Source organism: Capra hircus, chromosome 8, assembly GCF_001704415.2.
Source record: "Capra hircus breed San Clemente chromosome 8, ASM170441v1, whole genome shotgun sequence".
Lineage (NCBI taxonomy): Eukaryota > Metazoa > Chordata > Mammalia > Artiodactyla > Bovidae > Capra > Capra hircus.
The window spans coordinates 64,515,368-64,535,001 of NC_030815.1; the positions used below are offsets into that span (position 1 = coordinate 64,515,368).

Here is a 19,634-nt window from a genome sequence, read left to right on the forward strand (position 1 = left end):
TTCATTCACAGTCACTTTCCCAGTAAATGAGGTTCTGGAGCTGACTACTGCATGACGGGGAATCCAAACCACTTCCTAGGCATATTATGGTTCCCTCTCCCAAATTATAGACAGTAATATCCCAAACTGTCAGAAAAAGCAGAGGTGGCAAATGATGCGAATTTGCACAGAAAGAAGCAACCTGAACTGGACTGCCTCAGGAATAAAATACCCAGGTAGTGGGTTTCAACTTCTGGAACAGCTGATTAGCATGGCTAGAGCCCTCTCTGGTTTGAACAATCTTCAAAGGAACCCGATTATAGTTAAGATTTCTTTTTAGTCCATTATTGCTCAATGGAAAATCCTGGAGAGCTTTCTTAGAAACCTGTATTCATTCAAGTATTAACTGGCTGCCAAGCTGCTGGTGTAGCTGAGGTAAGTAGAGAGGTAGCGGGGTGGAAGGCAAAGACATCTTTGCCATTAAAGAAGGTATTCTCTAGGAAGGAAAACAGAGAACTGCATTTACATTCAGTCACAGCAAAGCAGGTGTGAAAAAACAAGGCATATGAATCAATCTGTTTCTAGTAAGAAGTAAAACAACGTAAAGAGGGACTAGTCACAAATGGTATTGGGGCAAGTGAGTAGCCTCTTGGAAAAAAAAATTAATTTGGACCTATCTCTCACACCATACACTAAGAAAAACACACCACAAAACTTATGTGTAAAATAGAAGCCATAAAAGCAGTAGTAGAAGGCAGTTATAACCTTGTCAAGGGACAGGCTTTTCTAACTAGGACAGAAAATCCAAAAGTCATCAAAGGTAAGACTGACAAATTCAACTACGGCTTAGGAAAAAATCTACCTGGCAAAAACACCACAAGCAAAGAAAAAAGACCAATAACAAACTGGGGGTAAGGGGGTATTGCAATTCACTTTGCAAACCTCCATATTATAAACATCAACCACAAACTGATGTTCAAATGACTCCCCCCCCAAAAGGCAAAGAATATGAGATACTTCACAGAAAAGGAAATACAAAAATATTTCAAACATATGAAAAAATATTCAAACTCACTCATAAAAAGAAATAAAATTAAAAGCACACTAAGATAATAATTTTCACCTATGAGATTGGAAAAAAATCCCAAAGTTCAAGAACACATTTTGTTGGCAAGAAGATAGGTAGCATGGTGCTCTTAGACTCAGGTGGGAATATAAACTGCCTCTGTGAAGGACAAATTGGCAGTACCTATAAAACTATTATGAGATATACTCTTTGACCAGCAATTCCACTTTCAGCAATTTATCCTACAAAAATACTTGCACAAGTGTGAAATAATTTATGTAACACTGCAGTACTGTTTCTAATAGCAAAGACTGAAAATTTCCCAAATGTCAATCATTATGGTACTGATCCTATATCCACACAACAACATGCAAGAGATCTCTAAGACATATTGTTAAAGTGAAATATACTTCATATATTTCTCCATTGTTATGTAAAGAACACCAAAACACCCTGTTTTGTGAAAAGAGCCGAATAATACGCATATGCTTTCACTGGTATAAAAAAAGGAAAGCAGAACAGAATTTATATTTGTATTGACTTGGATATAATTTTAAAACTCTGAAAGGAGAGGAATTGAGTAGATGGTGGAAAGAAGTGGAAGAGAAACCTTTTATTTTAAAACATATTGTAGACTCATGTGGATGCATTTCCTTTGCAAAAGTTAAATCTTAAAGTTTAATATAGTAAATGTTTAGAAAATATAGCTTGAGTTACTAGATAATATTCTACATTCGCACCCCTCCATTTACGGGTTATAGACGGTAGACAAGTGACGGAGGCCTTGAACTTCAAATTCAAAGCACAATGAATGTTACAGAAGGAAACATGATATGGAGAAGAGAAGAACTTACCAACGAACAGGTTATATAAACCAAGGCAGAGACACTAAAGAAAAGAGGGAAGGATACCATCGTGTGAAAGATCGGGGCAAAAGTGTCACATCGAGATAAAGAGATAAGCCAGAGGTTAACTCTTGAGACGGTTCAGGATCAAAGGTGATATAATTCCACAGGGTACTTGAATTTGTCAGTTCAAACACAGATGTCACAGAGTGCTGTGATTCAGGGGTGCTGCCCTCAGGTGGGCAGCTGCAATGGAGGGAAGGGCAGCACAGAGGCAGCAACACAGTGATGAACAGCAGGCCTTCTCTGCTGCTCACAGGCTGATCCCAAGTGAAACCCTCTGAGAAAAGCAAATAAGGCCACAAGGCTGGTTACAATAAAGGAAACAGTATTTTGAATAAAGTTTCTTGAAAACTGCTTTCATTCATTCATCATATGTTTACAGGACACCTAATCTGTGCCAAGAACTTCTCCACGGGCTCAATAAACTCATCCCCCCAAATAAATATGTCCAAAATAATTTAAACAAAATGGCATTTTAAAAGATTTTTGAGATAAACAGAAGCTGAAAAGTTTAAAAAAGAAAAAGTCGCTAAAAGTTAACTGACAACTATAAAGTGCTACGAAACTATGGCAAATAGATTTCAAAATGTATACAGGTTATCCTATTATTTTTTTAAAAAGTGAAATCAATGACAGCTTGTGAATTTAAATAAGACAATCATTTTTAGAAATTATAAATAATGAGGAATTGTACTAAAGTTAAAATATGGCTTCATATTCTCATCACTACAATTGATAAAATAAGAAAACTTAAAAAGGGAACTAATTCAGAACAGATGTCAGGGAAGAATTTTTCCAGTAGTGAACTATAAACATGAGGAGGAAATAATGAAAAATGTATTATGGTAAAAATTAGAATTAGTTACTAATTACACGATTCAAGTAGTAAATCAGATACCTAAATACGTAGAAGAGGCATTTAAAATTAATGGGCAAACCATGTTTTTACTATTCAAAGCTAACTCAGATAATACATAAACCTGCAATGTGTTAAAATTTGGCTATTTCCCAATGCCTATAAAGTCAGCTCTTACTTATCCATAAGGGAGAAGGAAATGGCAACCCACTCCAGTACTCTTGCCTAGCGAATCCCACGGACAGAGGAGCCTGGTGGGCTGCTGTCCATGGGGTCGCACAGAGATGGACACGACTGAAGCGACTTAGCGTGTGTGCATTTATTTATCCATAAAAATGTATCCAACTGAAAATCTAACAAGTGTGCAAACAGAATTTATTGAATTCTTCCTGCCTGATTTGCTAACATTTTTCCAACTTAATACCTATGTGGTACTTTACTTTTGATCTGCTTTCTCAATATTTCACTTTATCTATTTACACTCTAAAAGAAAATATAAAGACTTACAAGCCCACCATCACCAGTCCTTCTCTAGGAAAAAGCAAAAAGGACAGTTTCGCCTTAGCTACTACATTTAAGAAGAAATGATTTATGCTTAGCATGCAGTAAGAATCAGAAAGGAACAGGAGGAGCAAACAACAGTGTCTATTCCAATGAAAGTTTATTAATTTGTATGAAGTGAATTTGTGATTCATCCATATTCAAATGAATGAAAAAAAAAACAAATTCCAAAGCTAAATATAAAATGACTTTTGGACTATCCAGGTTTCTGCTTGTTTTCACTTTGTGGACAAAATAAGGCTGTGAAGCTGGCAGTCCATTAACTCTCTCAGGTCACCAAGATCTCACTCAATGGCTACAGTTATTTACCACATAGGCCAAAAATGTTAAGCACGATATTATTATTATTACTACTACTACTACTACTACTACTGCTACTCGTACAGTATACAAAAGAGTTCTGAGCCACCTGACTACAGCAATCAGGTAGTGACAAGAGGCTAGGTCAGAGCTGACACAAGCATTCAACCTCAGAAACTGAAAGATCCTTAAAGATCACATCATAAGCCCAACATTATTATTTTACAGATGATGACACTTACGTCCCCCAAAAGATTACTTAACTTACCAAAGGATGGGCATTTTCACAGCAGCAAAACCAGTCCCAGGCCTCTGAGAAGCAATCTAATACTCTGTAAAATACAGCATCCCACTCTTGGAGAATATGCTGAAGGACTGACCTTGTACATGTGAGGCAATCTTTTTTTTTTTTTTCCTGGAGTTGGGTGATAGTAAAGGGCTATGTAGTTACATGTGGGGAGATACTTACTTCATCCATCAATCTAAGATAAAATGCAGATCTTATTTCATAGCCCTAAATAATATCCTGAATTTATTTATCAGATATGAGTAATAACTTTTCTCCCCCAAATTACTGTAGGCTTTCAGAGTTTACCAGCAACTGGCGAAAAACATGACTAAGAAATAAGCTATCTTTTCAAACAGACTGCAAGCCTGTCCTATTAGTACTAATGGGGTTTCCTTGGTGGCTCAGACAGTAAAGAATCCGCCAGCAAAGGGGGAGACCTGGGTTCAGTCCCTGGGTTGGGAAGATCCCCTGGAGAAGGGAATGGCTACCCACTCCAGAATTCTCACCTGCAGAATTCCATGGACAGAGAAATGTGGCTGGCTACAGTCCCTGGGATCACAAAGAGTCAGACATGACTGAGCAACTTTCACTCGCTCACTGTGAAAAATATTATTTAATGAGATTAAATATTAGTAATCATGCCATCTCTGGCTTTTACTCTTTTCTGAAATTTTCCGTAACAGAAAGTCTATGCTGATTTATTATTTACTTTTCCCTTGTTAAATATTAATATTCAAATTCCCATGAGCCTCTTTCTAAAACTTCTAAGAAACCAAAATTTCAAAATCTCTTTGCCTAGCTTACTTCAACATATACATAGTGTCACACAAATCTACTTATATATTTTTTAGAAAAGATAAGAAATTCAAGAATTTTTATGTTTAACTGGCTATACATAGGTGCCATGGTTCTGTTTCCTGAACCTTAAGAAATTTTCCCAAAAGAAGTTGATATTAATACTTCCTCACCTACAGCAGTCCATTCTTCATTGAGAGGAAGCAGCACAAGAGAAAGTACAAATAGAGGGGAAAATGATAGAAGAGTCAAACCAAAAGTCTGTAAGGAAAAAAAAATCATAGCAAATCTTCCTACACAGATATAACACAAGTCAAGCTGCAATTTCCTTGTATCAACATGCAGCTGTTTGGCCTTGTGGTGAGCATCTTGACAAGGTATATTCAATTAAAAGTGTTAAAAGTTAAGGTAAAGAAAAGAACCAATGTATGATATCATTTTGTCCATTCATTCCTAGAATATCCTAATCCATATAATTGGTTACTTATATTATAGCTGTTCTCTATTCATATTCAAATTAAGATGGGGAATATTTTATGGGTATTTACTATCTCTGTTAGACTTAGGAGCCACAGGAATTTCGAAGATATATGAGGCATGCTTTTGAAGCTTAGAGTTTGACAGAGGAATAAGCAATATACACAAGAGTACAAAAAGAAAGCAGTGAAACAAGAACTTTATGAAAGACTAAAGCACAATCAGAATTCATTTCTTGAGCTAGTTTTAAGAGTTCAATAAGCAGAGACAAAGAGAACTCCATAAAAAAGAAAATTATGAACAAATGTGGCAGGGTAAAAGGATGTCTGAAGCACAGAGAGGATATCAGTTTGACTAGGACAGGAAAATTACATGGAAATAAAAAAACCAAGGTATGCAGACTTTGGGGTTTTATTTTGGAGACAATACCCAGCTGCTGAAGACTTTTGAACCCGGGGTGATATAACAAAGGCCTATATTTCATATGTTTGGAAGAGACTATTAAACCTATGGTGTTAGTTAGCATAAGCTTTAAAAAAAGTGATATAACAGAAGCCATACTTGAGGAAGAATAATTTGGCAATAATAGAATTGACAGAGAAGGGATAGTATGCAGGCAGGTCAGACAGAATACTACTATTGTCCCACGTTCATAAGCCGAGTAATTTAAGTGGATATGTCAATGTTATGCTAAGCTACCACATTTTATATACGTATCTTGAATGTAGTATAGAACGTCTATAATGATTCAGGAAAACATGGACTTACACACAAGTCTCCTAATTTTCCCTCCTATCTTCACCTTAGTAACAAATTCTGGCTTGAAATTTTTATTTCACTCTACCTCACTCAAGTTTTTTATCAATAAGACTCCTTATCATCTTTACATATTAGCAAAATCAACAAGATGTACATACATATCAGTGCTAAATCAGAAGAGCACCTAAAGCAATTTTTAAATCATATTTTGTTAAAGAATTTGCTTTATGTCATACACAATAAATTTCCCTCAAATTACATATTTTATTTTCCAAGAGAAAGAGCACTTTCTTTCTTGCAGACTACAACCACATAATCAAAACAAACAAAACGTAATTATCCAGTGAATGTGTAATAGTTACTCCATAGAGTTTTTTAACAGATTGGCTGCCACCAAGTATCATGAAAGCAGAAACTAACTGCTTTCTTTGCTTTGGGTATAAACTGGGCCACACATGAATGTCCCTCTTCTAGAAAAAGGACCAAACCAGGTTAAGTTTTCAACATTTCACAGATTAAGATAGTCTTATTCTACTGGATTTCCCAAAAGAGATTTAATTATAAAGTAGTTTTATTTAATTTTTTTAAAAAGTCATCAAAAAGGTACGCCAAAATGGTCAAGTTACATAAGCCTTACAGAAAATTATGCCTTTTTTTTTTTTAGTAAATCAGACTTTTGAAACAGTATGGAACAGATATTTGAAAAAGAAGACTAAAAAGATTCACTTGGTTTGAGGTCATCTGAAGAAGTGCATATGATTAGGGCCCTAGGTTTAAGCAGGGAGTGGTGTCCCAGTTTATAAGAAAGCCTAGTCTCTGCTTCCATGACTTTCCATTTGAGTGCAAAAATGTTGCCACTTATCAGTGACCACTGGAACCTCTCCAACAGTCAGTTCAGCTTCCTACCCAGAGGAGCACTAAGACAGCTGATTGGTTCAGAGCAATCAGACAACAGGCCTCAGCCTCAAAGTAGTCAAGGAACAAAGATTGGTGACCAGATACTCAGGGGAAAAAGGATGTAAAAGGCAGGAGAGGGGGGAAGGGGACGAGGAGAGAACATAATTAACCAACGTAAGCGTCCAGAAAGTCACATCCACTCAACATGTCAAAGATAAAAATGCTTTACCTGGAGACATTCAGCTAGGGGTGGATTTTTTTTTTTTTAAGATAAAAATATCGAAACCGTCACGGAGGAAATCCAAGTCGTACGAACAAACTTAACTAACAAGTTTTACACATTAACATTTACAAAACGTAGTTTACTCAACAAATTCACTGAAAGATGTCCTATTTCCTAAAAACTGTACCTAACAGTTATCCTTTTGAGTGATTCCAGTCTTGCACGCGATTCCAAATTGAAGGGGGGAATGGGTAGGGTGCAGAATACATGAAATTTTTACAGCATGGAAATAAAAGTATTTTTAAACCTTCCTGGGGTGAAAAGTTAGGCAAGAGGTTATACGTGGAAACTGTCAAGTGCTTCTCTACACACCCACCCACCAGATACCATCGCAGCCGGCTAGGGGAGTCTCCCTCTTTTTGCCTGACAACTTCACTTTCTTTGAGGTCTGGAGCTGGTGATCACACTGGCCCGTCATGGTATTTTCAGTTAACAAAGCAGTTACTCAACAGGGGAAAAAGCCACAAAGGAGCCGAGCAGCTGCTGCTGCACCCGTGATGCAAGTGCAGGATGAGCCCCGGGCCGCCACCGCCGCCTCGGCTCCTCCGTGACGTCCGGGAGGGGTATCCCCGGCTCTCAGGAAGTGGTGGCCGCGGGCGGCTCCGCCCCCACGCGACTCTGGGCTGGCGAGGACGCCGGGTGGCGGGAAGGCCGGGCCCGTGACGGACGGGGATCACCCGCCGACAACAGAGCACGCCCCGCGGGCCGCGCGCCCCGGGCCCTCCCTCGAGTCACCCCTCATGGCGGTCTCCGCGCCCTGACTCGCCCTCCACTCCCGTCACAGCCCGCGCGCCCCACTCTCTCCCACAGCTCACACCCACTCACCCCGACCCCCTGCGCCGAGCCTGGCCCAGCGTCGCCGGTCACCAGACGGGGTCGAGCCGAGTCCAAGATGGCGCCTCCACCCCCGCCCCCTCCGCACTCCCCGCGGGGTCAGGGCGCCCCCTCACGCGGCGCGCTCGCGCCCGAGGCCCGGCTAAAAATAGCCAGGCCCGACTATATTTGGTGCGGCCGGATCCCAGCGCGGCCGCGCGCACCCCGCCCCGCCCCGCCCCCGCGCGCACCCGGCCCCGCCCCGCCCCGCCCCGCCTCTCCCCGCCCAGGCGCTGCGCTGAATGGAGAAGGGGCGGGGGTGACCGAGGGGAACCTACTCCGCTATCTGCGGCGCGCGCCGGCGGCGGGGCCGGGCCAACCGCCGAATTTAGTAACATCGCCTGCGTCAATCACGCGCCTTGCGTGCGTCAGTGCTGCGCGGCTCCAGGTCCTGCTCCCCCCACCACCCGCCAGTCTTTGAATGGATGCAGTGTAGCAGCGCCCTCCTTCCTTCCGAGACTGGATTGGAACCTGTGGCAGTGCAGAGACTCTGTTCCTGTCCTCTAGGTCAACTTTCGTAGCACCCTTCCAGGTCTTCTCCACACCACCCTGTCTGAAGTGGAAGTGGAGGCGAAGAAATATACCCAGATCATATATAAAACTTTAGTTTTGTTTTCAAGTTTCTTGTGCTAGCTCAAACCTTCGATTCTGAATTGTGTGCTCCGCCCCACCCTACCCCCAACACAAACGCAAACATTGTGACAGGTCAGAAATATTAATGTCACGTCTGATTCAAGCGGACCACATGGGGACCATGTCTGTCTGCATAGTTTCACTCAAATATTTTCTCCTCCTCAAAAATTCATTTCTTAAAGTGGTTGCTTTCATCCAGCTGCAACTTATGGAGCTAGGGGACTTTAACTCTGATAAAATGTTGTTATTGTTTTCAGCAAGAAATTCACACTTATATTCATCACTTCCAGGAAGAAACTGCTCTCCGTAACAGAATCTCCCAGGCTTTCAGCTCACCATTTCATAACAAACGCGTCTCGGGAGACCAGAACAAATCCCCTAACGAAGGACTGACTAATAAATCCTGTTGATTGATTTCGAAATGTTTAATTTGGGAGGTGGAGGGGAGGCCCATCTACAACCATCAAAAAGTGAAAGTGCAAAAAGTGAGAGCTCCATTTCTGACGGGAGAGGGTGATTTGCAGCAGTCAGACCTGCTCAGCTGTTCAACACGTGTGTTTGTTTTACACACATTAAGTAGTTGCTGCTACAGCACGCGCGGATGGTGGATGTGCACTAAATTGGGTTATAAGATCCAGTTAGGAAATTCACACCTTAAGTGTAAAGAAAGAAAACCTTATCTTCCCAGAGCCAGCGGTATCTCTGTGCAAAACACGCACCCAGCAAATGACCGGAGGAGGAGAGGGATTAAGCCTAGGCACCGAGAGCCAGAGAGACGAGAGACGTAAACAGCTTTAGGCTGTTGCTTGGGGAAAGCGCAACTGCACCTCAGGGAGTCTTCGGACTGGTGCCTGACTCCTGCACTGGCTGCCAGGTCACTCAGAGAAGCTGTTTGGCGGAGCCTTCGCTTTCGGAAGAGCTGTCCTCTTTCTTACCCCCTCGCCCTGGCTCCCTGCCCCGGGGCAGCCTCGGAGGCGTGCCAGTAGCACTCCTCCAACTCTACTCCACCCGAGCCTGACAGCTGGGCGGTCCCGCCTGACCTGCGGGCGGGCCGCTGCACCCTCTTACCGACTCGCGACCGGGCGAGCCGCGCGGTTGCAAAGGGGTTGGCAGCACTAGTCCGAAAGGTCCCCGCGCCAGGACTGGCTGCGCCGCACAGTTTCCATTGTGCTGCCCTGCGAATGGCCGGGGAACGCGCGCGCGCGTGCTCGCACATGCACACACACACACACACACACCCTCCCTCGCACACGCGGAACCGACTGGGCCAGAGGAGGGAGGAGGAGGGTGACGTAGCGTCCCATGGCGTCACATTGACGTCTCGCATTCCAGGCACTCTATGGAGAGGGCGCTAGGGCTCCTGTGGCATAAATGACGTGCCGAGAGAGCGAGCGAACGCGCAGCCGGGAGAGCGGAGTCTCCTGCCTCCCGCCCCCCACCCCTCCAGCTCCTGCTCCTCCTCCGCTCCCCACACATAGACAAGCTCACACCCGCTCCCTCACTCGCACACACAGACACACGCGCGCACACACGCTCCTCACACACACTCTACTCTCTCCCGTGCGCTCACACCCCTCTCGCCCTGCGCCCTCGCGGGTGCAGCGCATCGCCGCAGTCGGACTCCCCTCCCGGGCTCACTTTGCAACGCTGACAGCGCCGGCGGTGGCCGTGGAGGTGGGAACAGAAGCGGCATCCTATCCCCTGGTCGCGGCCGGAGACGGGACGCCCGCGGAACCCCTCGGCGGCGCTCTCCCATGAGTCGGGATAGCAGCATCCCCTGCCAGCAGCTCACTGCCTCTGGGAGCCGCTGGACTTGTACACCGCAGCCCTTCCGGGACAGCAACATTGACTCCCCCCCAGTGCAGATTTCGGGGCAGCTTTCTAGAAACTCGCACTAAAGACGGAACCGCCACAGCATTCAAGTACGTATGAGATTCGCTCAGTTAATAGGGGGACTTGTTAAAAAAGTTGGCGCGCTGGGAAGCTCAGCTTCTGAAATTGACAACTTTTTGAGTTGGGGTTCCCCCCCGCCCCAGCCCCAGCCTTCTCGCTCTGGCTTTGCTCGCGGAGTCGCCGGTGGGTTCTGATCTGAAACTTTTCCCTCCCGGTAGCGGGCCTGCGGAGCTTGTGGGATTCCTCTCCTTACCCGAAGAGGCGAAAAGCCTCTAACAAAGACGAGGACCGGGATTTGTGCAGTAGCAGTTCCAGCGATGTAATTCAGGGTATTTCGGCTCTAGTTGTCATGGTAATGATGCTCTAGGCGGCGGCGGCGGCGGCAGCGGCAGGGAGTTGCAGCTCCTGTGATGAACGGCAGTAATTTTCTTGCCTTTTAACTAGGATTGGAAATAGGGGCTCCAGTGGGTCCAAGTTAATCTACCTAATGGTGACTCCGAGATGGTTGACTGGGAGGAAGCTTGGGAGGAAAGGGGACCTGGCCGGAGTTTGCAGCCGAGTTCGGAGGATCTCAGGAAAGAGGGCGTAATTGTAGGAATGTGGCTTATTGTATTGAAATGAGCCTGGGGCTCCACCAAGCACGTCTGCCTGGCGTCGCCGACTTGCCCGTGTACACTTTTCCCTTCGTAGGTAATCGGGTGTAATTGCCGACCCCCGTGCCCCAACATGCGTGGAGACGGTGTCCCCCCCTCCTCTGGGCCTTGACTTGGTATGGGTAAGACATGTTTTAACTGACAGAATTCGCGCTTTTGGAGAAGTTGCTCGGAGTGTTTTACTCTTTATAGAAATGAAAGTTCTCGGTGGTAAGAGGAGAACGGTCAAGCAAGTGCAGCTTGCGGAGACTGATTTCCAAGGGCACCTCTCAAACCTGTTGGAAGCTTGCGGCAATCGTGAGGTAGAAGGCATTTGTCCCTTGATTCTAAAGAACGTTCTTGGAGATTGTCATTTATCTGTTGTGCCCACGGACTGTCTCAAGGGAAGAGCTGCAAGAAGTTTGGTAATCAGAAATCTCAGGCTATTATCCCAGAGCCCTAGAGTGCCGGGAGAGAGGTAAAGAGCGCCGTTCAGTCATTTCATCGCGAACCCAATCCTGAATCTTCTTTTCCCACGAAGGAGAGATATTTTACAGAACTGAGTTGGGTAAAGGAAAAGCTGCCCAACATGGTTTCTGAGCACAGTCAATGAAGTTTGAGTTTATTAGAGTTCTCTTATCTTAACAAGATGCTCATAATGTGACTATCAAATACCTCTTGGGCCACAGCAGCCTTCACACCCGCTCCCACCCCCGCACCCACCCAACCCTACCCCCTTCCCTCGGACCCTGCGCTCGCAGAAACTCTCCCCCGCGGTTCGCCTCCTCTCCCTCGGTCTTTCTGAGAATCTCTCTCTTTCCCTTTCTGTCGACCTCTCCTCCACTCCTGCTGCCCCCGCCCCACCTCCGCCCCCGCTCCCCAGGGTTGGAAACTCCGTGGAGGAGCCCCGGTCACAATGGTGCGTTTCACGGTTTCCTTCACACACTCCACCACGGGGAGGGGAACACGGGGGTGTTCCTTTCGTCTGCCTACGAGAAAGAAAGGGGCTTTGACAGAGGTAGTTATTTCTTCCTAATTTACAACCCCGAGGCTCCGTGTTCCCGGCCGCGGCGGCCGCGAGCGGGAGCGGAGCAACGTGTTTCCAGGCGCGGAGGCTTTGCCTAGGTAACCAGTCGTTTCGGGGCGGGGGGAGAGAGGGGCGCGGAGAGAGTCGAGGGGCACTAGGCTCGGCTGTAGGAGATGTGGTGTGGCTTGCCCACCCCACCCCACCCCCGCGAACGCTGGGCGCGCGAGGGAAGCCTCCCCTTCCTTGGGGAGACGCTTCCCTCACCCACCCTAGCCAGAGGTCGATCCTTGGAGAACGACTCCGCTTGAAAGACCCCAAAGAAGGGCGGGAACGTGGGCACCTGGAGGAGGTGGTGGGAGGTTGCAGGAGACTCCCATTGAAGATGCGGAAGGACGGGAAGCGCACGTTACAGCCGTGGGAAGATCCTGCGCTAGGGCGAGCGCAAGCTTTCTGTAGTATCAGCTGGGGGTGGGGGTGGGGGTGGGGGTGGCAAGGGAATCCCGCACTTCCTGGCTGTCAGGGGCTTCCCAGATCTGGGGGCTCCGATCCCCTTTCCTTTCAGGCAAGCCGCGGGCGCAGGGGCGGCAGGAGACAAAACTTACTCGATACCCGCGGTCCGCGCACGCCGGAGGTTTTTGGGATTTTGGCGGTTTGTTTTCGGGTGCGGGTTCCCATTCTTATAGCTATGAGTGGGTCCGGGCAAAGGGGGCGCTATAGGCCGGAAAGTCGGACGCTACTGAGCGACTGAACTGAACTGAACTGGGGCCATGGGATCCTTTCCCGAGGCCCACCGAAATGCGCTTCCAGGTACAAAGTTTCGCTAAGGCTTTGCGCAGAGACACTTGCCCCAGAGCCGCTCTCGGCGGCCTCTGGAGAGTGCCCCCTCCGGGTCGTGCCCCCTCCGGGTCGCCGTGTGACCCTGAGCCTCGAAGTCGCCACTCTCTGGGATACCGCCCGTGGGTTCAGGGGGCCTCCCTCCGCTGGTACCAGCAGCGGCAAACGCCAACAGCCTTGTGCCGTGCTTCCAGCGCCAGCCTATTTCCACTGCGCCCTTTTGTTTGCTTGACCCCTGGACCCCGAAACTCGCCGCTAATAGAAGCGAAGCTCCATTAGCATTTAGAATGAAAAGCGCAGACTTTCTTAATTCCTCGGGGCATTCATGCATTCGTTCCGGACCCTGTGCATTTCCTACGCAACGTGTAAAATTTGTATTTGAGGGGTGGGGGCGGGTAAATTGGAAAATATTTTCCGCTCCTACACGCTCACAGACTCCGATTCCGGCGGAACTCTTTCCTCAAGTGTTCCCATTCTTCGGTTTTCCTGACATCGCTAGCTCGGAACCACTTAGGGGATCAGGCAGATTAATTTCTGGGCCACAACTGGTTGCGCGTTTTCTAGCCTGGGTTCGAGAACCACAAAACCGCCGTGAGTGCGGACAACCTTTCCTCGGCTCCCCCACGACTCTGTGATGCCTTTTGCCCAGGGACTCCGGTCACCTTAAACATAGCTTTCTTAGCCTTTTAATTCTTTGTCATTTCTAGAGATCCCTACCACCCCCACCCCCGTACTCCCAGTCCAGGCCTCGGTGACCCAGCATAGTCTCACTGTGACCTTTATCCTTTCTCCTGGTGCCCGCCCCCCGTCCCCTCAGAGCCTACTGCGGAAGAGCGCAGCCCGGCAAGCCCCATCGCTGAGACTGGACCCTCAGCGGAGCCGGGCAGCACCGCAGCCACTTCACCCAGCCGGACGTCCCCGCCTCCTCCACTCTCAGCCTCCGCTGGAGAGACCCCCAGCCCCACCATTCAGCGCGCAAGATATCCTCCAGGTAGGTCTGAAGGCACGACCCCTTATTCTTCCCGGGCTGGGAGATGTGGGTGGGGGAGCCACACACCCACAAGCAGGCTGGTGGACTTACCCAGCGCCAGGACAGTGAGTGACTGCTGGCCGCGAATTTCACGGCACAGGTGGCTTCTTTGCACGAAGCTCCTCTGGATACCACACGCTGTTGCTACCTAGTGGAGCAGCCAGATTAAATTAAGCGTTGCATTTCTCAAAGATATTTTTCCTAAGAAAAATGCACATACACCAATAGATTGGGATCTCTTTATACATTTTAATGTCTTCATTTTTGCTTTCCTTTAAATGCTAAGGCATTTAAGAGTTATGGGATCATTTCGAACAATACAAAGCATTTTTGTTTGTATAAAACCAAAATCATTTGAGTGCAGACATTTGGATTATTGAAGCTCAGAGGTAAAGAGCTGAAAACCAAGGAGTAAATTTGAGTTGGGCAAAAGAAAGGATTGCAGGTTTAGCTTGTAGCACCTCTGTTTGCATTTGGTAAAGGACTCCCCTGGTGGCTCAGTGGTTAAGAATCCACCTGCCAATGCAGTAGGCATGGTTGGATCCCTGGATTGGGAGGACCCCCTGGAAGAGGAAATGGCAACCCATTCCACTATTCTTGCCTGGGAAATGCCATGGACAGAGGAGTCTAGTGGGTCCACAGTCCATAGGGTCACAAAAGAGTTGGACAGGACTTAGCGATTAAACAACAAAAAAGGGATACCAGGTGCCTAGCCAAAGAGATAGAACTCAGTCCCAGCAAGCTCATCTTCTATCTGGAAACCTCAGAAAGTCATAAAGAACAATAGGTAGGGACTGGTGAAGAATGATAGAAAAGAGTCATAGAGAAATCCAAGGGAAGAGAACAAATGAAACATCAGGCAACGTTCTTTTTTTTTTTTTTTTTAATGACTAGCCTTTCATTTCACAGGGTAAGTGCTCTTTTAACTTGAAACTAATGATCATTTGTAGGGCCTTGCTTGGAAAATAGAGGCTTGAACTGGCCTCTCCTCATCACTGCTTCTTCCAACAGGCCCTCAACACCTTTTTTCAAGTCAAGATTTCATCCCATACATGTATGACTCAATCAGATTTGGAAATGTGGGTAAGAGAAAGATGTCAAAGGAAATGTGAAGTATTCGCTTTTCTATTAGTCACACCTTTTACACCGTAGACTCCAAAGAGACGTTAAGCACATGGTTTTCCTTTGGTTCAGAAAAACCAACCACCAGAAACTGCCCAGTTTACTATTTATATTTAGCCATAAAAGAGAGGAAATAATTAGATACATTATCCACTGGATCCAATATGTCTTAGGGATTTCTCATTAGTTCAACCTCTCTGAACAATAATAAGTACTCCAGATATCAGTGCTTTGGGGCTGAGGGAAACTAAATCTATTAAGAAAATGTTTTCTTTTCTAGAGGTCCTATCTTTTCTATCATAAGAAAATATGTAGATAAGTCACTTATTATAACCAAATTGTAGTTATTAAGCAGCTATTAATATATTTATTACTTAGATGGAGAAATATATATATTTACACATACATTTTTACATATACATTTATATATAGTGCTGGAGAAGGGAATGGCAACCCACTGCAGTATTCTGGACTGGAAAACTCTATGAACAGAGGAGCCTGGAGGTCTATAGTTCATGGGGTCGCAAAGAGTCAGACACGACTGAGTGACTGACACTTGCTTACATATATGTGCTAAGTTGCTTCAGTCGTGTCTGACTCTGTGCAACCTTGTGGACTATAGCCTGCCAGGTTGCTCTGTCCATGGGATTCTCTAGGCAAGAGTACTGGAGTGGGTTGCCATGCCCTCCTTCAGGAGATCTTGCTGACCCAAGGATCGAACCCGAATCTCTTATGTCTCCCGCATTGACAGTTGAGTTCTTTACCACTAGTACCCCCTGGGAACCTATACACACACACACACACACACACACACACACACACACACATAGGTGTATATGGCACAGAGCAGGTTGGGTGGGTGTTTTGTTGCAGCTGCTGATCTTTTTCTTTGCAGATGGTGCAAACTCCCTCGAGCCCATTTCCTGGGCCTACGTTCCCACCTCACCACCTAGCTGGCTGAAATCATCAACAGGGGTCCAGTTTGAGCAGGCTGCCAGTTCTGTTTGGAGGAGTAGGGAGGGGGTGGGAGAAAGCAACCACAAAGTGTGTGGGTAGCCTCAGTTGGCACTCATAAAATATTAGAATGTCACTAGGCCAGTAAGTCCCAAGTAGGACAACTATTTTGCTTTCTTTTACTAACATCCTGTTTACAAATCAGAGTTGACTTGGGGGGTGGGAGAGTAGTGGTCTCTTTCTCCCAAAATAAACCAACAGGGCATTCACTGGATTTCTTCTTGTCTTCCTAAATTGATAGCTGAGGTCACTCCATTAAATTTCCAGGGCTCAAAATCACTTCTTAAAACACAATTGGGCTTTTGAGGGAAGACATAAAACTTCCCAGATCTAATGGAGGACAGGGCAAGGGAAGGAAGGTGGACACAGAGGTCCCCAGGAGGCTAGGTTTTGACAGCCTGTGACCCCATTGGCAGTTCCTGAAGGATTCAGTTTTCTGCCCATGGAGGAAGGGAGGAAAGTGGGGAAGACAGAGGGAAAGAGGGAGGAAGGAAGGAGGAAAGAAATAAAAAAGGAATGAAAGAAAGATCGAGCACTGGAGGGAGGGAAGGAGGGAAGGAAGGAATCTATGCTACTAGAAAGGTAGAAAGACTGTCATTTCCTAGTTTCCATATTAGAGAGCAACGAATCCACTGCCACCCATTAGCTAGGAAGACGCTTCTGAGAGTTCCTTTTTCCTCTCCCTGCAGATATGCCCTGCGTGCAAGCCCAGTATAGCCCTTCACCGCCAGGTTCCAGTTATGCAGCACAAACATATGGCTCGGATTACACCACGGAGATCATGAATCCTGACTACGCCAAGCTGACCATGGACCTTGGCAGCACGGAGATCACTGCCACAGCCACCACGTCCCTGCCCAGCTTCAGCACCTTCATGGAGGGATACTCCAGCAACTACGAACTCAAGCCCTCCTGCCTGTACCAAATGCAGCCGTCGGGGCCACGGCCGCTGATTAAGATGGAGGAGGATCGCGCGCACGGTTACCACCATCATCACCATGAGCACCACCACCACCACCACCACCAGCAGCAGCCGCAGCAGCAGCCATCCATTCCGCCCCCCTCCGGGCCGGAGGACGAGGTGCTACCCAGCACCTCCATGTACTTTAAGCAGTCCCCGCCGTCCACCCCCACCACGCCGGGCTTCCCCTCGCAGGCTGGGGCGATGTGGGACGACGCAATGTCCTCGGCGCCTGGCTGCATCGCGCCCGGCACGCTGCTCGACCCGCCGATGAAGGCGGTGCCCACGGTGGCCGGCGCGCGCTTCCCACTCTTCCACTTCAAGCCCTCGCCGCCGCACCCGCCCGCGCCGGGCCCCGCCGGCGGCCACCACCTGGGCTACGACCCGACGGCCGCCGCCGCGCTTAGCCTTCCCCTGGGAGCCGCCGCCGCAGCCGCCGCCGCAGCCGCCGCCGCGGGCAGCCAGGCCGCCGGGCTCGAGGGCCACCCGTACGGGCTGCCGCTGGCCAAGAGGGCACCCGCCCTGGCCTTCCCGCCGCTGGGCCTCACGGCCTCCCCTACCGCGTCCAGCCTCCTGGGCGAGAGCCCCAGTTTGCCGTCGCCGCCCAGCAGGAGCTCGGCCTCGGGCGAGGGCACGTGCGCCGTGTGCGGGGACAACGCTGCCTGCCAGCACTACGGGGTGCGCACCTGCGAGGGCTGCAAGGGTTTCTTCAAGGTGAGCCGCTCGCCTCCTCCCGGGTCCCCTCCCCTCCACTGCCAGCCTCCCCAGCCACCCGCTGAGAGCATCTAAGCGGGTCCTTCCCGGTCCTGACCATTAGAGGTGTGATGTCACTGCGCATTCCTGTAGCCTTTACTAACACCTTCACACCCACTTTCTTGGGGCCTTTTAACTTATTGTCCATCACAGGAGGCTGCCCCAGGTGGGCTTGCAGAGACTGTGAACTTCCTGACTGGGCGTTACCGGCTGCAATTTTTTCTGGAGAGCGCTTTCAGAAGATTCGCAAAGGGATCTGTGATCTCAAAAATGCACACATCTCTCTGTATTTCTCTTCTATCCATCCCAAATGTCTGAAGGAATAGAGCCTTGTGTGCCAGGCCTTGGGTATTTGTATCTCATTTAATCCTCCTAGTGAGAGCTAGGACTCTAGATCAGACAGAACTGAGATTGAATTTTGGCCACCCACTAGCTAGTTTTATGAACAGCATCTTGAGGGTTTAAATTAGTTATCCTTGTTTTATAGATGAGGAGATGGAGGCTCAGAGAAGTTATTCAACAGCCCCTAGACACACACTCAGAAAGTAAGATGGAGGCAGGATGCCAACTGGTGTTTGCCTGACCCCAAAGTGCATGCTTTCTTCACAGTTCAACAGCTGAAGAAGAGACAGGGACATCTGGGGAATGAAGCTTGGGGCAGCTCCCCTTGCAGAAAAGAGAAGCTGGAGTCTCATCAATCTGCTCCACTTCTGTGCCACACACAAGGCCAAGTATGGACACTCTTCATTAGCTCATAGACCCAAAGGAGAATTTTACAGTGGGAGGGGTCTTCAGTCTCCCCCTTATTTTACCCATGAGGATATTGAAGGTTAAAGAGGTGATTCAGTGGCACATGGGGACAGTTCCAGCTAGTTTCTGCTACTCAGGAGTTCAGTGCTCTTCGCACCACTCAAAGAGAAGAGGCCTTGTTCTCTTACTGCTCTAGTTTTGCTCTTGAACCCCAGACACTTAATTCTGCACCACCCTCCCTGTTCTCACTGCCTTGGTCATTGCATCAGGTATTTGCAAATCCAAGAATGTTCTCCCACAATTCTCACTTCCTAAGCTCCAGCGCTGGCCAGGGTGAAGAGAGAGGAGAAGCTGGATGCTGACTGGGTAATGAGGATTTGGGAGGCCAATAGGCTGGATCTTTGAGCATGCTGGAATTATGAGTCAGAACAACCAGAAAGGAATCCTTGATCTGTCACCTATCAATTTTATGATGTTGGGTAGACACTTCCTTCCAGACCTCAGTTTCCCTATCAAGTGAATACAATGCAGAGAAGAAATGTTAGTTTTAAATGAGATAAAACATTTATGAAAATATAATTTTTAAAGGGTCATAAAAGAATAGTACATTGTAAATGAAAACTACAAAATATTTATGAAAAATGCACATGTGTACCTTGGTATACATACCAATAAGCAACAGTTATTTTTTATCTGGAGATAGGAATCATATGATTAATTAAATTCTGCAGACAAATGAGAAAATATTTGTGGAAAGATTTTACAATATATTAAGCACCATACAAGAGGTATGCTAGATTATGATGTCTTAAATGTAGAACCGTCAGTTTAGCCGTTTTTTTTCTGTCAAGTAACTGCATTTCTTCAGCAGATTTGATTTTTACGGTTTCAGTGGAAATGCTAAAAGGCAGTGAAACAGGCAGCCAGAAGGGGGAAAAGAAA

The 19,634-nt window shown here is 47.2% G+C and overlaps 1 protein-coding gene and 1 long non-coding RNA gene across 3 annotated transcripts in view; one reads left to right on the plus strand and one right to left on the minus strand.

The window, feature by feature from the left end:
• Positions 1–8,091, minus strand: part of LOC106502417 — a 602,578-nt gene extending 594,487 nt beyond the window's left edge. Inside the window, exon 1 of the long non-coding RNA XR_001918456.1 lies at positions 7,996–8,091. This is a non-coding gene — a long non-coding RNA (uncharacterized LOC106502417). The remainder of the gene's footprint in view (positions 1–7,995) is intronic.
• Positions 10,509–19,634, plus strand: part of NR4A3 (nuclear receptor subfamily 4 group A member 3) — a 41,967-nt gene continuing 32,841 nt past the window's right edge. Inside the window, exons 1-3 of one of the 2 annotated variants that reach the window (XM_018052239.1) lie at positions 10,509–10,598; positions 13,880–14,053; positions 16,918–17,903. In XM_018052239.1, the coding sequence (XP_017907728.1) occupies positions 16,920–17,903 (984 nt within the window). In that variant the 5' untranslated portion in view covers positions 10,509–10,598; positions 13,880–14,053; positions 16,918–16,919. Of the gene's footprint in view, positions 10,599–13,879; positions 14,054–15,048; positions 15,176–16,917; positions 17,904–19,634 lie in introns of those variants that run through there. The other variant, XM_018052238.1, reaches the window with a different exon arrangement.